The sequence below is a fragment of the Equus asinus genome, chromosome 23 (genome assembly GCF_041296235.1).
Source record: "Equus asinus isolate D_3611 breed Donkey chromosome 23, EquAss-T2T_v2, whole genome shotgun sequence".
Lineage (NCBI taxonomy): Eukaryota > Metazoa > Chordata > Mammalia > Perissodactyla > Equidae > Equus > Equus asinus.
In genome coordinates, this window is record NC_091812.1 from 63,652,384 (window position 1) to 63,673,936 (window position 21,553).

The 21,553-nt window shown below is 40.5% G+C and overlaps 1 protein-coding gene across 2 annotated transcripts in view; it reads left to right on the top strand.

Annotated features, from left to right (window-relative positions):
- SPTLC1 (serine palmitoyltransferase long chain base subunit 1) overlaps positions 1-21,553 on the top strand; it is a 47,574-nt gene that overhangs the window by 17,160 nt on the left and 8,861 nt on the right. The window contains exons 6-12 of one of the 2 annotated variants that reach the window (XM_014854676.3): positions 1,121-1,253; positions 8,091-8,220; positions 11,764-11,853; positions 13,751-13,858; positions 16,570-16,665; positions 16,970-17,066; positions 18,166-18,220. In XM_014854676.3, coding sequence (XP_014710162.2) covers positions 1,121-1,253; positions 8,091-8,220; positions 11,764-11,853; positions 13,751-13,858; positions 16,570-16,665; positions 16,970-17,066; positions 18,166-18,220 — 709 coding nt within the window. Of the gene's footprint in view, positions 1-1,120; positions 1,254-8,090; positions 8,221-11,763; positions 11,854-13,750; positions 13,859-13,996; positions 15,764-16,569; positions 16,666-16,969; positions 17,067-18,165; positions 18,221-21,553 lie in introns of those variants that run through there. The other variant, XM_044756672.2, reaches the window with a different exon arrangement.

Genomic DNA, 21,553 nt, shown 5'->3' on the forward strand with positions numbered 1-21,553 from the left:
CGGCTCCCTCTTCCATGGTCTCAAAATGTGTCTTTACCACCTCTGTTTCCCCTCTTCTCTCATGAATCTGCAAGACTGGAGGGGCCTGGCTGCACCCTCCCTGTGTCACCTTCTGAGTTCTCCTTGCACAGGGCATGTGGAAAAACTCTCATCTAATTCTCAGGCTCGGGTCTTGCTGTTAAAAGAGCTAAAGGAAGTTTTAAAAATCCTTTTGTCTCCTGGGAGACGCCTCCTTTGAAAACCACTTTGAAGTTTTCAGGTTCAGAGTCAGTCAGCACACTGTTCATGCTAGACGTCGCTGGTCCCTCCAGCCCAGGGTGTGAAGGCTCCTGGCTTAGCCTGGCAAGGTGAAAGGCTGCAAGGAAGTGTGATGTAAGAGAGGGAAAAAGTACCAGTTTAGTGGTTATGATTTATCCCCATTATTACATCAACATTCTTCTTAAGCTGCTTCTATAAAAGGACCGTGTTTTCTTTGTACTGTGAACTTGATTCCCCAGTACACTTAAAAAGAAATTCAGACAGAAGCTCAGTCCTGCAGAGTGATGGCAGGTGCCACAACTAAGTGCTGACACAGACTGTTGGAGGGGTGACCACCACCGTTCCGGCTCTCACTGTCTTGATGCAGAGTGTGCCGGGTTCTCTTCGAATGAACTACTTTTCTTTTTTCTTTTGTTTCCTTTTGAAAGCTAGTTGATATTTGCCTGGTTTGGTACCATCTGCTAAAATGCAGAAGGGTGTTGATAAAACAAATGTCTTACACTGATAAAGCCTCAGTGTTGTTGGCTGAGGGAAGTTAAAGCAGGTAAAGTCACTGGGCCTCGAGTTCTTGTGGTTGAGGGATATGAAAGCAAGACCCGGAGTGGGAGCTGCCCCAGGACATGTTTTTTGGAGAGATGAGGAGCTGATTCAGTTCACAGATTCTATAAATTGTTTTGGCCCAGAAGTATCTTAGTAGATTGTATAATTTGTAATTTAAAGTATAACTTAAAAGTAATTTCATTTTGGCCATAAGGTGAAAGTATTAATAACTAAACTGCTTTATGTTACTTTCTTTGTTTCGTAGTTGAATAAAAAGAATTATAAGGCAGTTTAACCATTTAACTTTTTATTATTGAAATAGATGTGCACTTGGATCTGGAAGACCGCCTGGCAAAATTTATGAAGACAGAAGAAGCCATCATATACTCGTATGGGTTTGCCACTATAGCCAGTGCTATTCCTGCTTACTCTAAAAGAGGGGACATTGTGTTTGCGTAAGTAACCTTTACCTACATTTCAGATCGAAATTCCTTTGGAGATAGTGTTGACCCTCCTGGGGAGTTCCTTTGTTAGAGGTCATCTGCCTAAAATAAGATTTATTTTTTGTTTTTAAAGAAATATTTAGTCACCCCAGCAACTAATTCTACACAGTTTGAGAGACCATCACTAGAAGGATTCCTAGAAGTGTCGGTACTCAGTTATCGGCCGTTATAATTTTATTTATTGATGTCAAGAAGGCCAGACTTACCCAGGTTGAGGCCACCCATCTTCCTTCCCTGTGTGGCTCTGTGACAGTGTGGCTTCCTGTGAGTCTGTGGTCACAACCCATGTGGTCACTCACACCATGTGGCAAAGTCACTCCGCTTCCCAATATCCCCACCGCAAACTCCTGGTCTCTGCTGATCTTGCTTTATGGCTGTTAAGAACATAGGAGCCATGAGGTGGGGACTGCTTAACTTTCCATGAGCAAATCTACACTTGTGTGCTGTGCACTGGATGCGTGGACTGCTGTTTACCATGGAGCGGAGTAGAGCGAGGGCAGGTGTAGTCCAGGCAGCTGGTTATACCCGTCAGAAGCACCTGCCTCTAGCCTAAGCCTTTGTCATCTTTTTTTTTTTTTGTGAGGAAGACTGTCCCTGAGCTAACATCTGTGCCAGTCTCCCTCTATTTTATGTGGGATGCCACCACAGCGTGGCTTGGCAAGCAGTGCTAGGTCCATGCCCTGGATCTGAACCTGGGAACCCTGGGTCACAGAAGCGAAGCACGAGAACTTCACCACTACACCGCTGGCCCAGCCCCTCTGTCATCTTTTGAGTGGGCTATTAAATGCCTCTTTTAATTTTAGGTCTCAAGTTTACTTTTATTTCGTTTTTTTTTTTTTAACACCACAGCCAGAATAATCCTTTTATTTGTGCCTGCTTCTCACTCACTCTTGGAACTCCTGCTCATGCAGCAGGCTCAGGCACACGCTACGGTGCTGGCTCTGCCTGGGGCTTTTCAGGACTCGTGTGGCCCATTTTCCCCATAGCCCAGCAACAACCTGGGAGCATTCCAGCATGTGGCCTGAGCCTGAGTAGTATCGTTTCCTGATGTGAACATGAAAATGAATGTTTTTATTAATTTTTTGCACATACTTAAAAATCAAATACAGTTGTGTGCTGCATAACGACATTTCAGTCAATGAAGGACCACATATATGACAGTGGTCCCATAAGGTTGGTACCATGTAGCCTAGGTGTGTAGTAGGCTGTACCATGAGGTTTGTGTAAGTGCAGTCTGTGATGTTCGCACGACCACAAAATCACCTAATGATGCATTTCTTAGAACGTCTCCCATCGTTAAGTGGCACATGACTGTAATAAGAAAGACTCAGCAGAAACTCGAGAACTGCTGGTTTCAACAGTGTCTCTAGGTGTTCAGTACAGCATAGTTAACAGACAACTACAGGGGCATCCAGTCTCACTTTGTACAAGCCCCCGCCATGAATCCCTTCTTGAGATTTAAGTCCAGAAAAAGTTTACAGCTACGCTTGAGCTTGTGTGCTCTTGTCAGATGATAAATACTATATTGCCCTTTTGGTTTTACCTGCTAGGAAACCTGGGCTAAATTCCCTTTCAAACGTTACACCCATTGTCTTACAACTTCAGTTTCTAGCGAGTCGTTAGACAACTGAACTATTTCTCTTATACAAAATTTTAAATATTCTGCCTGAAATTAATTTGAAAGTAGGAACACTAGAGGTGAAGATGCCGTTTAGTAAATTGTTTGATAAATGGTTTTTGATAAATTTATTAGACATAGACAACATGTCTGATGCCTCGTTTCTTCCTTTTAGTAACTAGTGGTAGTGTTTTGCCAATAGTAGGTCTCAGCACAGTGGCTGCTCATGTGCTTAAGCTGTCCTGGTCACCCTACTAAGTCTATGTTCGTATTAAACATGTACTTTTTCTTAATGAAATGTTTTATATTGAGATCATCGTGGATTCACGCTTGTAAGAAGTAATTCTGTGTGCTTTTATCGAGTCTACCCCAGCGGTCACCTCTTAGAAAACTAGAATACAATTTTACAGCTGTGAGATTGACACTGATGAAGTCAAGAGACAGAATATTTCCATCACCACAAGGATCCCTTATGTTGCCATACCCGTGTCCCTCCCACCATACCCACTGCTTAACCCTGGCAACCACTGATCTGTTCTCCATTGCTATAATTTTGTCGTTTCAAGATTGTCCTACAAATGCAGTCGTATCAGTGGGTAGCATTTTGAGATTTGCTTTTTTCACTCAGCATTATTTTTCTGGAGATTCATTTAAGTTGTTGCATGGATCAAGAGTTTGTTCCTTTTGATTGCTGAGTCGTAGTTCCTGGTATGGATGCAGTGGTTTGTTGAAGCATTCTCCTCTTAACGACAGCTGAGTTGTTTCCAGTTTGAGGCTGTTACAAATAAAGCTGCTGTAAACATTCACGTACAGGTTTTTCTGTGAACGTAAGTTTTTATTTCTCTGGGATATATGCCAAGGAGTATGGTTGCTGGGTCGTATGGTATTACATGTTTAGTTTTTTAAGAAATTGCCAAACTGTTTTCCAGAGTGGCTGCACCATTTTATATTCCCATCAGTGTACAAGTGATCTAATTTCTCCACATCCTCAGCATTTGGTGTTGTCACTGTTTTTTTATTTTGGCCATTCTGGTGGGTATGTAGAGATACCTTATTGTGGTTTTAATTTACATTTCCTGGATGGCTAGTGGTGTTTACTTTGTTTTGGACTTTGTCTAGTCTTGACATCAGGCTAATACTTCCTAAAATCAACTGAGAAGTCTCCAGAAAAAATTTTCTGGAGAAATTGTGTAAAATTGTTAATTCCTTAAACATTTCATAGAATTCTCCAGTAAAACCACTGGGCCTGGAGATTTATTCTTTGTAAGTATTTTAATTATGAATTCAACTTCCTTAGTATTCATAAGGCTATTCAAATTATCTGTCATATTGGGTGAGTTGAGGAATTGGTCCATTTTGGACCATTTTCAAGGAATTGATCCATTACTTCTGAGTTGTCAAATGTCTGCAGAGCCTGCAGCGATATCCCTTGTTTCATTCCTGACTGGTGATTTGTGTCTACTCTTTTTTTGTCAGTCTTGCTACAGGCTTATTAATTTTATTGATCTTTTCAGAGATCAGCTCTTTGTTTCACTGATTTTTCTCCATTGTATTTTTGTTTTCAACTCTATTGATTTCTGGTGCTATTTCCTGCCTTCTGCTTATTTTTAGCTCATTTTGCTCTTTTTTTCCCTAGATTCTTGAGGTGGGAACTTCGATCATTGCTTTGAGACTTTTCCTCTTTTCTAATGCAATTAATGCTGTGAATTTCCCTCTCAGCATTGCTTTAGTCATGTCCCACGAATTTTGATGTGTTTATTTGCATTTTCATTTAGTTCATTGTATTTTATTTCCCTGTAAACTTTCTCTTTGACCCATGGATTATTCAGAAATATGTTATTTAGTTTCCAAATGATTAGAGATTTTTAATTTGTTGCAGTTTGTTTTATGGCTCATGATGTGGTCTGTCTTGGAAGATGTTACATGATCACTTAAGAAAGAATATTCTGCTGTTGTTCAGTGGAGCTTTTTATAAATGACAGTTAGATCTTGTTGGTTATGGTGTTGTTGAGTTCTATAATATCGTTGCTGATTTTCTGTCTAGTAGTTCTGTCAATTGTCATAGTTGTGATCTATTTCTCCTTTCATTTTTATCAGTTTTTGCATCTCACCTTTTGCAGCTCTGTTGTTTGGTGCATATTTAAGATAAGTTTTCGTGGTTAATTGACCTTGTTATCATTATGTAATGTCATTCTCTGTCTCTGGTAATTTTCTCTGTTCCAAAGTCTACTTTATCAGATACTAACATAGGCGTTTCGCTTTCCCTTGATGATTGTTTGCATGTATGTATACACTCACTGCCTATATTTCATATAGCATCTATATGCCCTCCTACCTATATCATTACATTTGAAGTAAGTTTCTTACAGACAGCATATGGTGGGTCGTGTTTAGTCCCCTCTGCCAATCTCTGTCTTTAAATTGTATATTTTGGCCATTACTTATAATGTAATTATGGGTGATGTGTGAGGACTTAAATCTGCCATTTTAGTTTTTGTTTCTTGTTTCTTCTGTTTTTTGTTTTTCTGTTTTCTTTTTCCTGCCTTTCTTTGGGTTAGTTGAACATTTTTATTTATCCGTAGTGTTTTAGACTGTTTCTCTTTGTGTAGTTTTTTTAATCATTCCTTCCTCTAAATATATACATAAATTATCACATTCTACTGGTGTTATCATTTTAGCAGTTCAAGTATAGAAACCTTTACCTTCCTTTACATTCCTTTAGTTTCCTTGTTTGTCATTGTTTTACATGTTTCCTGTATATACATGGAGAACCACATCAGACAGTGTTATAATTTCTACTTTAACCATCGAAAATAACTTAGAAAACTCAAGAGGGCAAGAAAAGCCTAGTGTGTTTATCCATATTTTTACTTACTGTGTTCTTTCGTATTTCCTGATAATCGAAGATTCTTTTCTTTTCTTTTCCTTATTTTTTCTATGTAGAGAACTTCAGTTAGCCATTCTCTCAGTTTTCCTTCAACTGTGAATATGATTTCCCCTTCACTCCTAAAGAATATTTTTGTTACTTATAGGATTCTTGGTTTGCAGTTCTTTTCTTTCAGCATTTGAAATATATTGTGACACTTTTTTCTAGTCTCTCTTGTTTTTGATGAGAAATCTGTTGTTACTCAAATTGTTTTTCTCTTATTTGTGAGGTGTCGTTTTCCTTGGGGTGCTTTCAAGATTTTTTCTTTGTCTTTAGTTTTCAGAAGGTTGACTTTTATTGTTTTGGCATTTGTTTGTTTGGATTTATCTGTTGGAGTTTCGCTCAGCTTCTTTATTCTGTAGATTTAAGCCTCTTGCCAAATTTGGGACATTTTCAGCCATTATTTCTCTGAGTACCTTTTTAGCTCCACCCTCTTTCTCTTCTCTGAAAGCCCACTGGCGTGAATGTTGCATCTTTTATTGTATCCCACAGGTCCCTGAGGCTCTGTTCTTTTCTTTCTAGTCTGTTTTCTGTCTAGTTTACGTTGACTAATTTCTGTTGTTACATCTTTCAGTTCACTGATTCTTTCCTCTCTCTCCTCCATTCTGCTTCTGAGCCCGTCCACTGAGCTTTTCCTTTTCGTTATTTTGTTTTTTGGTTCTAACATCTCTACAGGAGTCTTCTTTGTATCCTCTATTTCTTTGCTGAGGCTTTTTGTTTTTTCATTTGTTTTGAACATGTTTATAATTACTCATTGAAATAATTTTATCATGATTGCTCTAAAATCATTGTCAGATAATCCTGACATCTCTGTCATCTCAATATTGGCATTTGTTGATTGTTTTCTTTCATTCTGCTGATATCTTCTGGTTCTTGGTATTGTCATAGTGATATCACTGGCAAATGATATTTGATTGAAACCTGGACATTTTCATGTTATGCTATTACGGTTTCTGCTTTATTTAAACCTTCTGTTTTAATTGGATTTCTCTGACACTCTTCCACAGGGGCAGGGGGGCACCGCTGCCTTTTACTGCCAGGCAGAGGTACAAGTCCGGGGTCCTCACTCAGCCTCCATTGACACTGAGGTGGGGTGTTTTCATTTCCACAGCTGTTGATGAGAGTCTCTCCCTGGAGCCTTCTCTGACACAGCCGGAGCCAAGAGAGAGAGGATGCTCCTCACTGCATGGAGGTGGAAGTTGTGGCTCTCCACGTGGTCTGCACTGACACCACAGTGGGGGCCACTTGTTACCGTTCGGCAGGGTTAAAAGTCCTGGCTCCCTTCTCTGACACCACCCTGGGGGGTGTTGGCTTACCTTCTGATAGCTCCTAAGGGTTAGTCTACGTTCCCCTCAGGCTTTGCTGGTGTTGGGGGGAGTGGGCCCAGGTTTTTCTGTGGTTTGGCTGCAGTGAAGCCATTGTTGTTTGCTGGGCTGCCCCTTCCTGTCCTGTTGCCTGTAAGAGCTTTTGTGTCTGTGCCCTTTGGCATTTCCACTTGGCCAGTTTCATCATCTCCAAGTTGGGAAAATGCAAGAAATTCATTTTATGTCATTTCTCAGCTGCCTGGCCAGTCTGCCTTTTCTCTCCACCTTTCAGAGTCGTCTTATGTTTGTTTTATGTGTAATGTCCAGGGTTTTTTATTGTACCTAGTGAGGAAAATGGGGAAAGTATGTCTACTCCATCTTCCCAGAAATCTTGCATATACTTTTAAATAATACAACTGAATTACAAAAATATTAACCCCTAATTAACTCCTCTAATTAACCCAATTTAGAAGAAAGAGCTTACTGAAGTTTAATCTGCAAGACCCAGAGTTCTCCCCTGGGTTATGTAGAGTCAACGATCCAGTATTGCTTCTCATGAGAAAGTAATGGCAGAGTAGTGTGCCAGTCAAATCAGAGATGTTAGTGATGGCGAGATGCACCGAAAGTTCATGTATTTCTTAGAAAGAAAATTACTAGGAGTATACCGATATTCCATCCATTGTAAGATGCATGCTGATTTCTGAGAGGTTAAAATATGCTAAGAGTGTGCTTCTGGGAATAGAACCAATGCGGTCGTTATGTGAAAAGGACTTGCAGAGGGAAGTGCAAACAACAACGTATAAATGTTCAGAGGTGGTATTTATTTGCCATGTTCAAGTTAACAAGTGGATCTTGGTCAGCTTGGAAAAGCACGCACTCCTTTCTGAGAATGTTGACAAGGCCCTTTAAACCCCACTTTGGTGGGTCTCTCTTCCTTGCAGAGATAGAGCTGCCTGCTTTGCTATTCAGAAGGGATTGCAAGCATCACGCAGTGACATTAAGTTATTTAAGCATAATGATATGGCTGACCTGGAGCGACTACTAAAAGAACAAGAGATCGAAGATCAAAAGGTATGATTCTTTTGAAGAAAATTATACAGTTCTTTTGTACTTTCTAGCCACCTAAATTATATATGAAATGGTAATTTGTCATGAAAACTTGCCTGCAGATCACATTTGGATATCAAGGGCGTTCCTGCTTATTAAATGTACTTCGTGTTAGAGAGCCAAGTCTGATTGTAATTGCCTTGTCATTGCTGTAATTATATATGGCAAATTTGGGGGAAGGTAATCCAGGCAGCTTTCTAGAAGAGAGGGAGAAAAACCTTGTGCACTTTTGGGGTGGGAGGAATGTATATTCTCAACTCTACAGAAGTAACACCAGAACTCATTAGGGCGTTATTGAGATGTACCTAGTGAATTCAAAACAGGCTTATTCATATCAGAATGAATCGTATATCAATTAACTGGAAGAAACAACGGCAGCAGATCTGAGTTTATGAATTTATGAAGAAAGTGAGACTTTTTCTCCCCTCCCCACCTTCATCCTGGAGCTCTGAGCAGCTGCTACCTGTGGGAAACAACTGCCCCAGCCAGGTTTCCTTCCGCCTTGCAGCTCATTTACACTTCTTCCCCAGCCCCTGCGGAGCCCCTTGGGGAGGGCGGAGAGGTGGGACTAGCTCTTTGGTGTTCTGAGTAGAGAGTGTCACAGAGGATATGTGTTCAAAGCATCACCGTTAGATTTATCTTTTATTTTCCCCTGATGACTTGGGCGGAAAAGGTAGTTCTGGTCTGTGGTTCTGCAGCAGGAACCATTATGTGTGGACTGTACTGGGAACCTGGTCACCACATCCTTTGTTTCAAACACCACTTTCAGGAGGAATTTTTCAGTGCAGCTCATTTATTACCAGAGTAACTGATAAAAATGCTTATCGTGTTTATTAATTTTGTGTTAATTTCCATCTTCCCAGATATTTGCGTTATTCCTTTAGGATTCTCTCATCTTTGTTTAGGTGACAGCCTAAGAGCAGCACTTCATGAGTATACACATTCTCGTAATGAATATGCATAGACGCTTGCTATTTTATGCTGGACGTCCTTTAGGCCAGTGTTTCATAGTTACACAATTTAGAAGAATCTATAGGGAATCTTCAGATTGAGACCGTTTCACTGATGAATTTCTTTCTACAAATTGTAAAAAAAAATGGCCTTTGTTCTGATTCAGTAATAGAATGCTGCCAGATTGAAGAACACTGCCTTGGAAAGTGTGACCAATGAACCAGTCTGCTGTAGAGTTTATTTTACCAAGTTAGTATTGTACAAATTTGGAAAGCATCATATTCAAGTTTTGTGTGTGTGTGTGTTTTACAAGATTTATAATCAGTGGAACTTTTTTTATGAGTAACAAGAAATACAATTATCTTGAATTTTATTTCCATTTTATAGTTTTTACCTTTTTACTAATTAATTTTTACCACATTTTCCTGCCAAAAAGAGGCTTCCTAAGTAACTTTACATTTTGGTTTTTAGAAATAATTCTTTTTCACTTTCATTTTTGCATTGTAATAAATGTTAAATGCTTGTCTTTCCTTTGAAAGTGAATTAAAATGTTGCAGTTTAGCCCAGATTTGGGTCAAACGTTTTTTGGTCAAATTCACAAGTATTGTGGTTCATAAATGGTTTTCCATTCCTTTTCCTCTAGGATTCTCTTGTTCCGTATTAATTTTTCTTAAAAAAAAAAAAAAAAGCACAGTAGTTAAAAACAGCAGTCCATAGAAAAAATACAAATAACTAGGAGCAAGTAAAAAATAACCTGGCCTCACTAATAATGAGAGAAATTAGGCTAGAAGTTTTTGCCTGTCCAATTAGGGAACATTTTTAATAGTAATAATCAGAGCCAACACTGATGTGTGTGATGAGACAAAGGCCCTCCTGGAACTCTGGGGAGAGTTTCAATTGGCACAGCTTTTCTAGAGGGTAAACGGGCAAATAGTCGAGGATTCTTACATATCCATGCCCTTGGACCTATATTTGGGGTGCTGTCTTCAGAGGATAATCACAAGTGATGTCAAAGAGTGAAGGATAGTCACAATGCGATGTGAAAGGGACAAAATGAGGGAAACAACCTAAATCCAACATTAGGGGGATAGTTAAATAATTTCTGGTATGTCCACAAATGTAATATGATATCTCCATTAAAATCATGTTTTAAATAATATTAAGATTGCGGAAATGCTCACAACATAATATTTTTAATACTCAGGTCCTGAAACTGTTGCAGTAAAATCTTGATTTGAACAAAGTAACTTATAAAGTTACGTATTTACAAGAAAGACAAAATATCAATGTGTGGTGTGGTGAGCTAATTTGTAAATTCTTTTTTGTAGTTTTCAATTTCTCAAGATTCCTACATTGACTATTTTAAAATCATAAGAAAAATATGCCTTTCATTTTTGAAAGGCAGGGAGAGGCAGGATGCCCCATGTCCTTATCCGTGACCCCCAGCAGACCCACGGCCTTTGGGTTTGAGTTGACGACAGAGTGAAGACAACCAAGAAAACTCAGCCATGCATACTTGTGCACACTTCAGCAGATGTTTTTCTGAGTGTAATGTCTGTGGGTTCTAAAACACCCCTGAAAGCAGAGTTTCTTGTTGTGCATTAGACAGAAGCTTAGAGGCAAGAAGCCTTTGAATCAGAAGGTAGTGGCAAACTCTATCTCTGGGTCTCAGTGTTTTTTCAGCCCGGCATATCTGCAGCATCTACACATTCAGCAGTGCTAGTGGTGTATCAGTGACTTGCCATCAGTGGGGTGTGGGAAGATGCATGTTGTTTGAAAAAGCCTCTCCACCCCACTGCCTTCAGACATCACTGGATGAGGTCAGAGGTCATAGTCTAGTTTTACTTGACCCTGTGTTGAGGAGTAAGGAAGGAAAAGGGTTCCCTTTGGTTTTTTGGTAGATAAGGGAGAGCAGGGTTTGTCTGTTTAACTTTTTATTATGGAAAATTTCTGGCACATTCAAAGGAAACACGATAGTATAGTGAAGCCCCTTATAGCCTTCTCCCAGCTTTGTTATCAACATTCCACCGTTCATCTGTCCTCTGAACCTCCATCTAACTTCCCACTCCATCTCTATGATGATGATGCTTGTCATCATTATAATTCTTTTTATTTTAGGCAAAATTGGCAAATGTTGAAATCCACAAACTCTAACCATACAATTTTGACCAATGGTTATACCCGTGTAACCCAGGCATCATGGCCCCATCATGACCTGAAATATCACCATCCCCCCAGAAAGTTCCCTTGGGCCCCTTTCCCATCATTCCGGGCTTAGAGTGTTTATTTGTATTTTAGTGTTCTCAGAAGGCCTAAGTAGTTTGTGCATGTGAGGTTGCCTAGTTCATAGTGTGAACTGAAAAATGTCAGAGAAGAAAGCACTGTTTTTTGTTTCAAAATAATGGGATCTCAAACCTTGAGCTTGAAATTCATTCAAACGATTGATTGATTGATTTTGATGACTAAATCTTATAAGGTGAAAATGCTAGGGAACATGAAACAGATTTTGTGTTTGGAGTTACTGAAATTTAAAACATCCTTTTTTTCCTTTTAAAGAATCCTCGCAAGGCTCGTGTGACCCGACGTTTCATTGTGGCCGAAGGGCTGTATGTGAATACTGGAGCTATCTGTCCTCTTCCAGAATTGGTGAGCAGCTGTGTGTATTCATTATTTTACTATTCGGACTGTTTGGCAGATAGGCCTTCTGTGTGGGTCACCACCACAGCATGGCTGCCGACGAGTGGTGTAGGTCCACACCTGGGAACTGAACCTGGGCTGCCAAAGCAGAGCGTGCCGAACTTAACCGTTAGGTTAGAGTGCCAGCCCTGATAATCACTGTATTTTAATTCAGTTGTGACATCCTACAGGGGTAACTCAGTTAAACATTAGGGGGAAAAAACCCATACACAAACATGCATATATTCAGCTTCCCGATGTGTAAACAAAAAAGAAAAAAAGAAATAATTAGGAGTACATATAGATAAATAAGCATCTAAACCTTTGATGAGAAAGGAGTTTCTTATAAGCTTCAAAGCAAAGGGAAAAACAGATTGAAAAACATATTAATGAAAACAACTTCTATGTTAAGAAATGCTATGAATCCAAATTAAAACACGGTGCCACTGAGGGAAGAATACGTGTAGCATTTCCCCAGGAGTTTTTATGTGTTATCATACCAGTATTTAACAGATAGATTGTTGTCTATACTCATAAGGTCTTAACATCTCCCTCCTTAGAAATTGGCACTGTGCAATCTGTATTGCTGAGTTAAACTGAATCATTTTAGAGCAGCTAAAGTACAGTGGATTCTTGGGGCCAGCCCCGTGCCTGAGTGGTTCAGTTCACATACTCTGCTTTGGCGGCGCAGGGTTTCACTGGTTTGGGTCCTGGGTGCAGGCCTAGCACTGCTCATCAAGCCATGCTGAGGCGGCGTCCCACATAGCAGGACCAGAAGGACCTGCAACTAGAATATACAACTATGTACTGGGGGGCTTTGGGGAGAAGAAGAAGAAGATTGGTAACAGATGTTAGCTCAGGTGCCAATCTTTAAAAAAAAATAAATATAAGGCCAGCCTGGTGGCTCAGCAGTTAAGTTTGCACGTTCCACTTCAGTGGCCTGGGGTTCGCTGGTTTGGATCCTGGGTGCAGACATGGCACTGCTTGGCAAGCCACGCTGTGGTAGGCGTCCCACATATAAAGTGGAGGAAGATGGGCACAGATGTTAGCTCAGGGCCAGACTTCCTCAGCAAAAAGAGGAGGATTGGCAGTAGATGTTAGCTCAGGGCTAGTCTTCCTCAAATAAATAAGTAGAAGTACAGTGGATTCTCATTCTTCATGGCAGTTATGTCCTGTAAAGTATATATAGTTATGCTCTATGAACATGTTGCAAATACTGAATTACCAAATACTAAACTGTCGCCCCCGGGGCAAAAACAGAGTTAGTTTTCTGCTTGCCTCTGGTCACGTTTTTGTCAGTCGCTCAGTACATAACCTTGCTTCATGTGTGTTTCTGCTTACACACACCTTATTTAATATGTGTTGTTGATTCATTCACACTGAGCTCACAGGCAGCAGCGCTGTGACTCATGCCAGAAGGAAGCGTCTCCATAAGGCCCGTCAAAGCTTCCTTGCCCTTCGGAACGCTGCACAGCACTGCAGCACTATGCTTGGGGCCATTGTAAACAACAAAAAGCACACAAGGTGAAAAACATGGCAGTAAACAGACTGTGAGCAGTGCTCTTGTTCACGGTCTGAGCTGAAGCAGCAGCCTGTGCAACTCGGTGGGAACGCGCGTGTCAGGAGACTCCATGTGTTCACTGCTCTGTGCAGATGCCCTGAGTATGGATTTTGGGGTTACAGATTTGGAGACTCACAAATACGAATTCACCAATATTGAGGATCAACTGTACATGCTTTTTTTTCCTCCCTTTTATCTTAGGTTTAATTTCATTCTTCCCAGTATATTTTATATGGTGAATATATGTGCCAGTGTTTTAAATATATATGTATTTTTAAATATATATGTATTTTATTTACCACTTAGGTTAAGTTGAAATACAAATACAAAGCAAGGATCTTTCTGGAGGAAAGCCTTTCATTTGGAGTACTGGGGGAGCATGGCCGAGGAGTCACCGAACATTTTGGAATCAATGTAAGTTCTCCCTTTTTGGAACATCCCCTCATATAAAAAACATGAAGTTCCATCCTGCTGGGCAGGTTTCATAGGTGGAAGACAGTGCTCCTCATCGACGTGCAGGGTCGTGTAACTTTGGTGTCTGTCACTTTGCAGAGCCCACAGAGGATCCGGTCAGCCAGACCAGGGGCCCCCATCTTCCCTCGGAGCCTGTAAACTCAGAGCGGCCAATCATAGAATTTGTGTTCTGTTTACGTGGCGGCATTTGATCCTGACTTTCAATGTCTCTTCTCTAGAAGTAGTTAAATTTGCCTTCTGTCTTTTTCTTAAAATTAGTAAGAATTTCCTAAGTAGTCCTTTAGAAAGTATTTTTGATGGCAGTGGAAGGATAATCTTTCTAATCTTTAAAATTCTGTATTCTCTGTAATTTGTGTGTATGGGGTTGATAGAGTCCCACCTCTTTTCATATGTACATATTTATACGTATGGTGTCAGAAACACCACTGCCACAGATTCAGCAAAGCCCCTCAAGATCCCAGACGACTGGAGTGAGTTTGTCATGTTTTCTTTTGCTGAAGGGAAATGAGCCCCAACTGCCCCCAGTCTTAGTGGTTTGTGCTCCTGGAGCCTCAGCAAAGAGTGACATCGGTCCATCTGCAGGACCTGTCTTCACCCACCACTGTGTGGGTGGGTGGAAGGAAGTTTTTCTCCAAATTGTGTGCATGAAAGTTTTGCAACCTCTGTTTAAGATTTGAACTATAAAACATAAAATCATCCTAGAACAGCTGCAGTCCTAGAGAGAAACGTAGAGCAGAATGCGTGTCACACACAGTTAGGTTGAAGCATAGCCTCAGAGACACACTGACATTTGGCAGTTAAGTGTGCTGAGGGATTTAAGGTAAGTGGAGATGTAATTCAAGCAAAATTTACACTAGAGCAATTTATTTTTTTTTGAGAAAGATTAGCCCTGAGCTAACATCTGCCACCAAACCTCCTCTTTTTGCTGAGGAAGATTGGTTCTGAGCTGACATCTGGCCCACCTTCCTCTATTTTATGTGGGACGCCTGCCACAGCATGGCTTAACAAGCAGTGGGTAGGTGTGCACCCCGGATCCGAACCAGTGAACCCCAGGTCACCAAAGCGGAATGTGAAAACTTAACCGCCCGCCACCAGACCGGCCCCTAGAGCAATTTTTAAGGCATGAAAATTTTAAAGAAGAAAAAAGCACTGTCTAACTCACTGTTCTAGTTTTCTGCTTTCAGCAGTTGTCATGGAGGTAATATTTACAAGGGCTTGAGTTGAGTGCAGAATGTATGGACCCTGTTTGGATCCTGATTCAAACAAATACTGTAAAAAACAAGCTTTGTTAGGGCCAGCCGGTGGTGTAGTGGTTAAGTTTGCACACTCTGCGTCAGTGCACCGGGTTTCACAGGTTTGGATTCTGGGCGCAGACCTACACTCTGCCTGTCAAGCCATGCTGTGGTGGCGTCCCACCTACAAAATAGAGGAAGATGGGCACAGATGTTAGCTCAGGGATAATCTTCCTCAAGCACAAGGAGGAAGATGAGCAACAGACGTTAGCTCACACACATGAAAAAAACAACAAGCTTTGTTAGACAGAGATTTTTAACAGTGAATATTTGATAATATTAAGAAATTTTTCAGTTTTTAAGTGTGATAATAGTTTATGATTATGTTTTTGAAAGAATCCATATCTTTCAGACGTGCCCACTAAAATATTTATAGATGAAACCATGTGAAGTCTGGGATTTGCTCCAAAGAAATGATGAGGGCAGTAGGAATCTGTACATGGAACAAGATTGTCCATGAGTTGATAATTATTGAATCTGAGTGGTGGGAATTCTTTATTCTGTTCTCTCTGCTTTTGTATATGTTTGCGTTTTTTCATAATAAAAGCTTTTTAAAAAAGAAAAGAATAAGAGGACTCAGGTTTCCTTGTTGGATCTCTGGAACACTTAGAAAAACACCAGATGTGATTTGACCAGTCATTATCACAGCCATCAGTGAGTAATTATTGTATGGCTGCTGTGTACCAGGATGGAACTTGGCGCTGGAGGCTGGAGCAGAAGGTGAGGATCAGAGGAGTACTGAGGAGTTGAGAGGATAGTGGGAACTCAGAAGGTGAGGATCAGAGGCATCCTGAGGAGTTGAGAGGATAGTGGGAACTCAGAAGCCCACGGGCCGCATTAGATTCTCCACTGCCCAATTGGTCCACTTTGGTCAAAGATTCAATTGCTATGATGTTCGGATAAATTGGTTTCACTTCTGAAAAGATGAAGGGTAAATCGAATGTGGGAAAAAGTGCTCAAAACTGATAGGTTTGTTTTTATTTGTCTCAGGTACCTTTTATGGGGAAGGCCAGCTATACCACTGTTATAGCAAGAGGTATTTTGTACCTCTGAATGTTTTTAGTATTGAACAGTTTTGGATTTCATCTTCTTTTAACTTATCTCTTCCACTGTGAATAAATTGTCAGTGCATGCTGAAATGGCAAAAAAAGTATAAAGTGAGACACTTTGAGAGGCAGGCTTTGAAACATCATCAGTCCTTTTAACAATAGACTTTGTATGGTTTTTCCTTTGTTTTCACGCAGTTTGTCTGAATCCAGATGTTGACATGAGTAGTGATTTTGTCTCTAGGCTTGTCATTGGTCTTTTTCTTTTTCTTTAAATTGGGGAATAACTACCACTGTCTCTCTTCTCTGGCAGATTGATGATATTGATCTTATCAGTGCCAACATGGAGAATTCACTCGCTTCTATCGGGGGTTTCTGCTGTGGCAGGTCTTTTGTAATTGACCATCAGGTGGGTTCTTTTTAAGACTAAAAGCAAAAACTGAAACTAATTGCTCCATTAGTCACCTCAGAATTTCACCTTCTAATTACAGAATTTAATTCTAACTTAGTTTATAAGGCGATTTCTTAAAACATCACTCAAAATATTTATATTTAGAAATTATCTCCCTTTTTAAAAAAGCCTCTTGTTGGTTGCATGTATGACTTTTATACATACCTGGATCTTCCTTCTTACCTCTTGTACACTGTCCAGGAGGTGGTGCAGAGATTGGTTACTTTAGATTTTTGTTTTTAATTTGTTTGTTTCTTCTCAGCGACTTTCCGGCCAGGGATACTGCTTCTCAGCTTCATTGCCTCCCCTGTTAGCTGCTGCAGCCATCGAGGCCCTCAACATCATGGAGGAGAATCCAGGTATCACCTTCTAAACTTGGGATATCAAAGACCTTGCAGCTTACATTAGCCGTGCTACTGGTGTGCTTTTGGAGGTACTAACCACAAGAAATTATTTACCAGACAAAGCTCTGGCTCTAAATTACATTATCATCTGGCATTTATAAGAATGGCAGTGGAGGTGTCCCTCTCTCGGGGTTCAGTTTAGAGCTTCTCTCCTGTTCCTGGAGCTGGAGCCAAAGTGCGGCTGGCTCCCTTGGTGGGTGGAGATGCCTGAAGGACAGCTCAGCTCCAGGCCACTCATCCTTTGGTTTGTTGTTTTTTGAGAAATTAGCTGAAATGTACTACTCATTTTTGGTATATGTAATTTTATAACTGTTGTCTAGTTTTCCCCCTCAGCCTTTGAATCATCATTGGGTACTGAGGCCAAACCTGGTTTACCAACCATTAAACTTACTTAACAGGCAAAGTCAGCTAAATTTAAAATGTGGCTTTTGGCTGTGATCACACCTCCTCACCAAAGCCTGAAATGGAAATGGAAAAAGCAGCCTTACTTGGTATTTCTAAATTTTAAGTTTTCTAAATTTCTAGATTTTCAACATTGGTTTTAAGTCAGAGAATCAGGAAGCATGTGTGTGTCTATGTGCACATTCATGTGCTTGCTAGTCAGGCGGCCTGGCACTCTCGCCTCCTATGCAGCTATTATAATTTTTGAATTTTCCTCCAATAAAGTGAAAATATCAAGGAAAAGATCATAAACATTACTGCAGTGTCTATTTTTTACCAAATTGTTTAGGGTCCAGAAATAAGTAATATATTTGTTCCCCTTTACTCTTAGCCAGATTATTTATAGAATCTTGATAAGAGCAAGAGCCATTGTTTTGTTGTGAAAAACCTCATCCTAGGTTTTGCTGAGAGTGGGGTGCAGAGGCACCAGTTGGTATGTGCCAAAGACGAGAGCTGGGGCCTTCAGAGAGTTACTGGCTGTCCGTTTGTGTATTAGTATGTGGAAGGATTTGCAGCATTTTAAATTGATGAACTTGAACTAAATCTTTAAACATATTTTGAATTAGTAAAATCAGATCCTTCAAATATACTATCAAATGTATTTCTTTTTCAGGCCTTTTTGCAGTGTTGAAGGAAAAGTGCAAACGGATTCACAAAGCTTTACAAGGGTAAGTTTCATATGTTTTCAGCCAACCTAAAGTTTGCACCACATTTAAACAACAAATGAATAATTTTGACTGTCACCTCTTTGGTTTTGGGTATATTTTATAGGCTTGGGTCAATTTGACTGAATTGCAACTAAGAAACCAAAAACTCAGTTCACGCAAATTGGTCTGTGTATGTAAAATCAGAGCATTCACTTTGTCATTATTTTAAAGAATTGTGATTTTGTTTTTCTAAAAATGATACAAGCTCATTAATAATAATATAATAATATATATGTAATATAATGTATATTATAAAAATGTTATATATAATATATATTATAAAAATATAATATAATTAATAATAATAAAGTACTATAGCAATACAGAAGATACAAAAATGAAAATAATTAACTCAACATCCTACCACGAGAAATAACCATTGGAGAATCTCTCTACATCCATACAGATAAAAAGATATAATCGTATGCTGTGTAATTAGATAACATTGGGTTCATACTGTCCATGTCACCCTTTAGAAGGTTACTGTTTTATTTTAAATTCATACAAGAAAAGAAGTGAAATTGAAGCGAACCTTGTGAGTATTTTTGTTTGTTTTAACTACACAAGAGTAGTTCTTTAAGATTCCTCTAGAGCTGAGAAAAAAATTGAGTCTAGTAACATCCTCAGGCAGATTTCTGGCCCTAAAGAAAATTATCTCATGTTGCCCAAAGTGTTTCTTTTTGCCTTTCCTAAGATGAAACGTGCCTTTTCGGTCATGAAAGTCCTATCTCTATTGCCAGATAGGGAAACTTGAGACTTTACTAAAAGGAAAGGACAGTTGATAAATGAGCAGATCACACCTGTTCCAGATAAAGTAGAGGCAGAAATAATTAAAGTTCTGGGTGTGTCTATGTGATAGTAAAAAAGTTCTTGCATGATTTATGGGAGAGGAATATTATTTGTATTGGTTCCAGTTACATTGGTTTATGAAATATTAATGTATCAATACAGCCCTTTGGAGTCACTGTAAATTCAGAACACCAGCCAGCTTCTCCTTGTAGCTGATGTTTTCCAGAGTTGTTTCTGCCTTCTCCACATCTTTGCCTCTCATTTACACTTGAAGCCGCTGAAATCTGCCTCGACTCTTACACTTGGCCCAGACCGTTCCTTTGGAGGTCACCAGTGACTGCCGTGTGGCTAAGTCCATCGGGTGCTCTTCAAAGCCCATCTTGTTTGCCTCATTCGCTTTCAGCACGGTTGGCCACCCTTTCCTTCTTACAGCTCTTTCTTCCTTGGCTTCCGTTATGCCGCCACACTTCTAGTTTTTCTTCTGCCTCTTTGAACTGTTTCATCTCGGTCTCCTCTGAAGGCTTTCTTTTAACATCCTCCTCTTCAGGGCTTAGTCCTTGCCCCTCTTTTCGCTGTTACCTTCTTGGAGAACCGTCTTCTTCCACACCTGGAGCTTCAAGTCATTTCATAACATCTCTACATGGGCAGCTCACAAATTTGTGTCTCCAGTCTATCCCGCTCTTTAGGGCACCAGGTCCCACATCCAGTGGCTTATTCAGTATCTCTACTTGGAGGACTCCACAGGCACCTCATACCAAACGCAGTAAAGGGGGTGTGGGAGCACGTTGTGCAGGTGTCTAGATGTTTAGAGGGAACTGGAAACGAAACAGCAAGGAGGCCACTGTGGCAAGAGGGGAGAGGTGGGGGCACCTAGTAGAAGAGAAGGGCCAGATAACAGGGGCCAGAGTATGCAGGGCCCTGTTGGCCACGACAAGAACCTGGCTCAGAGAGGAAGCCTTCTCTTGGTTCTGAGCAAGAGTGGCGTGACATGACTAAACTTATGTCTCAGCAAAATTACTCTTAGGTGGTGTGAAGAGTAGACTACATGGTGACAAGTACAGAGGCAAGGAGACCAGCGAGGAGACTGTTGGAGTGCTGTGTGCGTAAGATGATGGTGACTCTGACGTCATAGTAGCAGTGGGAAGTGTTTGGATTTGGGGTGTACTTTGAGGAGAGAGCCAGCTGGATTTGCCTGAAGTTCCTGTGCAGGGTGAGTGAGAAAGAGAAGACTCGAAGTTGATCTTAAGGTCTTTGTTCTGAGCAGCTAGATGGAGTTGCTAGAGAGTGAGATGGGTAGAACTGTTTGGGGAGGTTCCTTTGTTGGAGAAGTCCGTGGTGGGTATGTTAAGCTTGAAAAGCTTTCAGACATCTCGTAGAGAGCAGCATTTGGCTATTCAATTTGAAGTTTAAGGGAGAGGCCTGAGCTTGAGATACACTTTTGAGTCGTTAGCATATAGAGAGTATTTCAAGCATTTCAGTGTGAAGAAGTCAGAAACCAGCCAAGGAGGTGGAGAGTGGCCAGTGAGGAAGAGGCAAACCAGAAGAGTCTAAGGTTCTGGAAGCCAAGTGAAGACTGTGCGTCAGTAGCAGGTCAGCCGTGCTGTGCTGATAGAGCAGATAAGAGAACTGAGAATTGATCCTTTGATTCTGTAGTGTGGAGATGATTGCAACTTGATGAGCAATTTCAGGGCAGTGGTGGAGGCAGAAGGCCTCATCAAAGCAGGTTCCAGAAAGACTGGGAAGGAGGAATTGGACACAGCTTAGATAACCATTTTGAGGAGTTTTGCCATGAAGAGGAATGGAGAAATGGGATAGTGGGTAGAGGAAGAAATGGGATCAAGACAGGGATGTCTGGTTTGTTTTAAGACTAGTGTGGTCAGGTTGTAAATATCACCTAAACACCACATCCGTTCTTGTATTGATTGGTGCTGCCTACTGTCTCTGTCATGTACCAGTTTCCCATTTTTACCTGGATCTGGTGTTTTGGTGAGTTTTTTTGTTTGCTGAGGGAGATTAGCCCTGAGCTAACCTCTCTTGCCAATCCTTCTCTTTTATTTGCTTGAGGAAGATTAGCCCTGAGCTAACATCTGTGTCAGTCTTCCTCCACTTTATATGAGAGTCACCATCACAGCATGGCTGACAGGTGGTGCAAGTCCATGCCCAGGATCCAAATCCACAAACCTGGGCTGCCAAAGAGGAGTGCACTGAGCTTAACTGCTATGCCATGGGGCTGGCCCTTGGATCTGTTTTTTGACTCTCCCTTCCACTTCATTGGTTTATTTGCTCAATCCTCAGACTTTTTATTGCTATATCTGTTTTTATCACTATATAAGTTTTGGAATAAATTCAAGTTCGATTGAAAAATTTCTAGAATTTTAATTGTAATTGCATCAAATTTTCTGATTAATATGGAGGGAATTTTGCATCCATGAACGTGATCTCTCCACCTGCTTGAATCTTCTTTTGTGTCCTTTAATGGAATCCGAAAATTTTTCCCTGAAACCT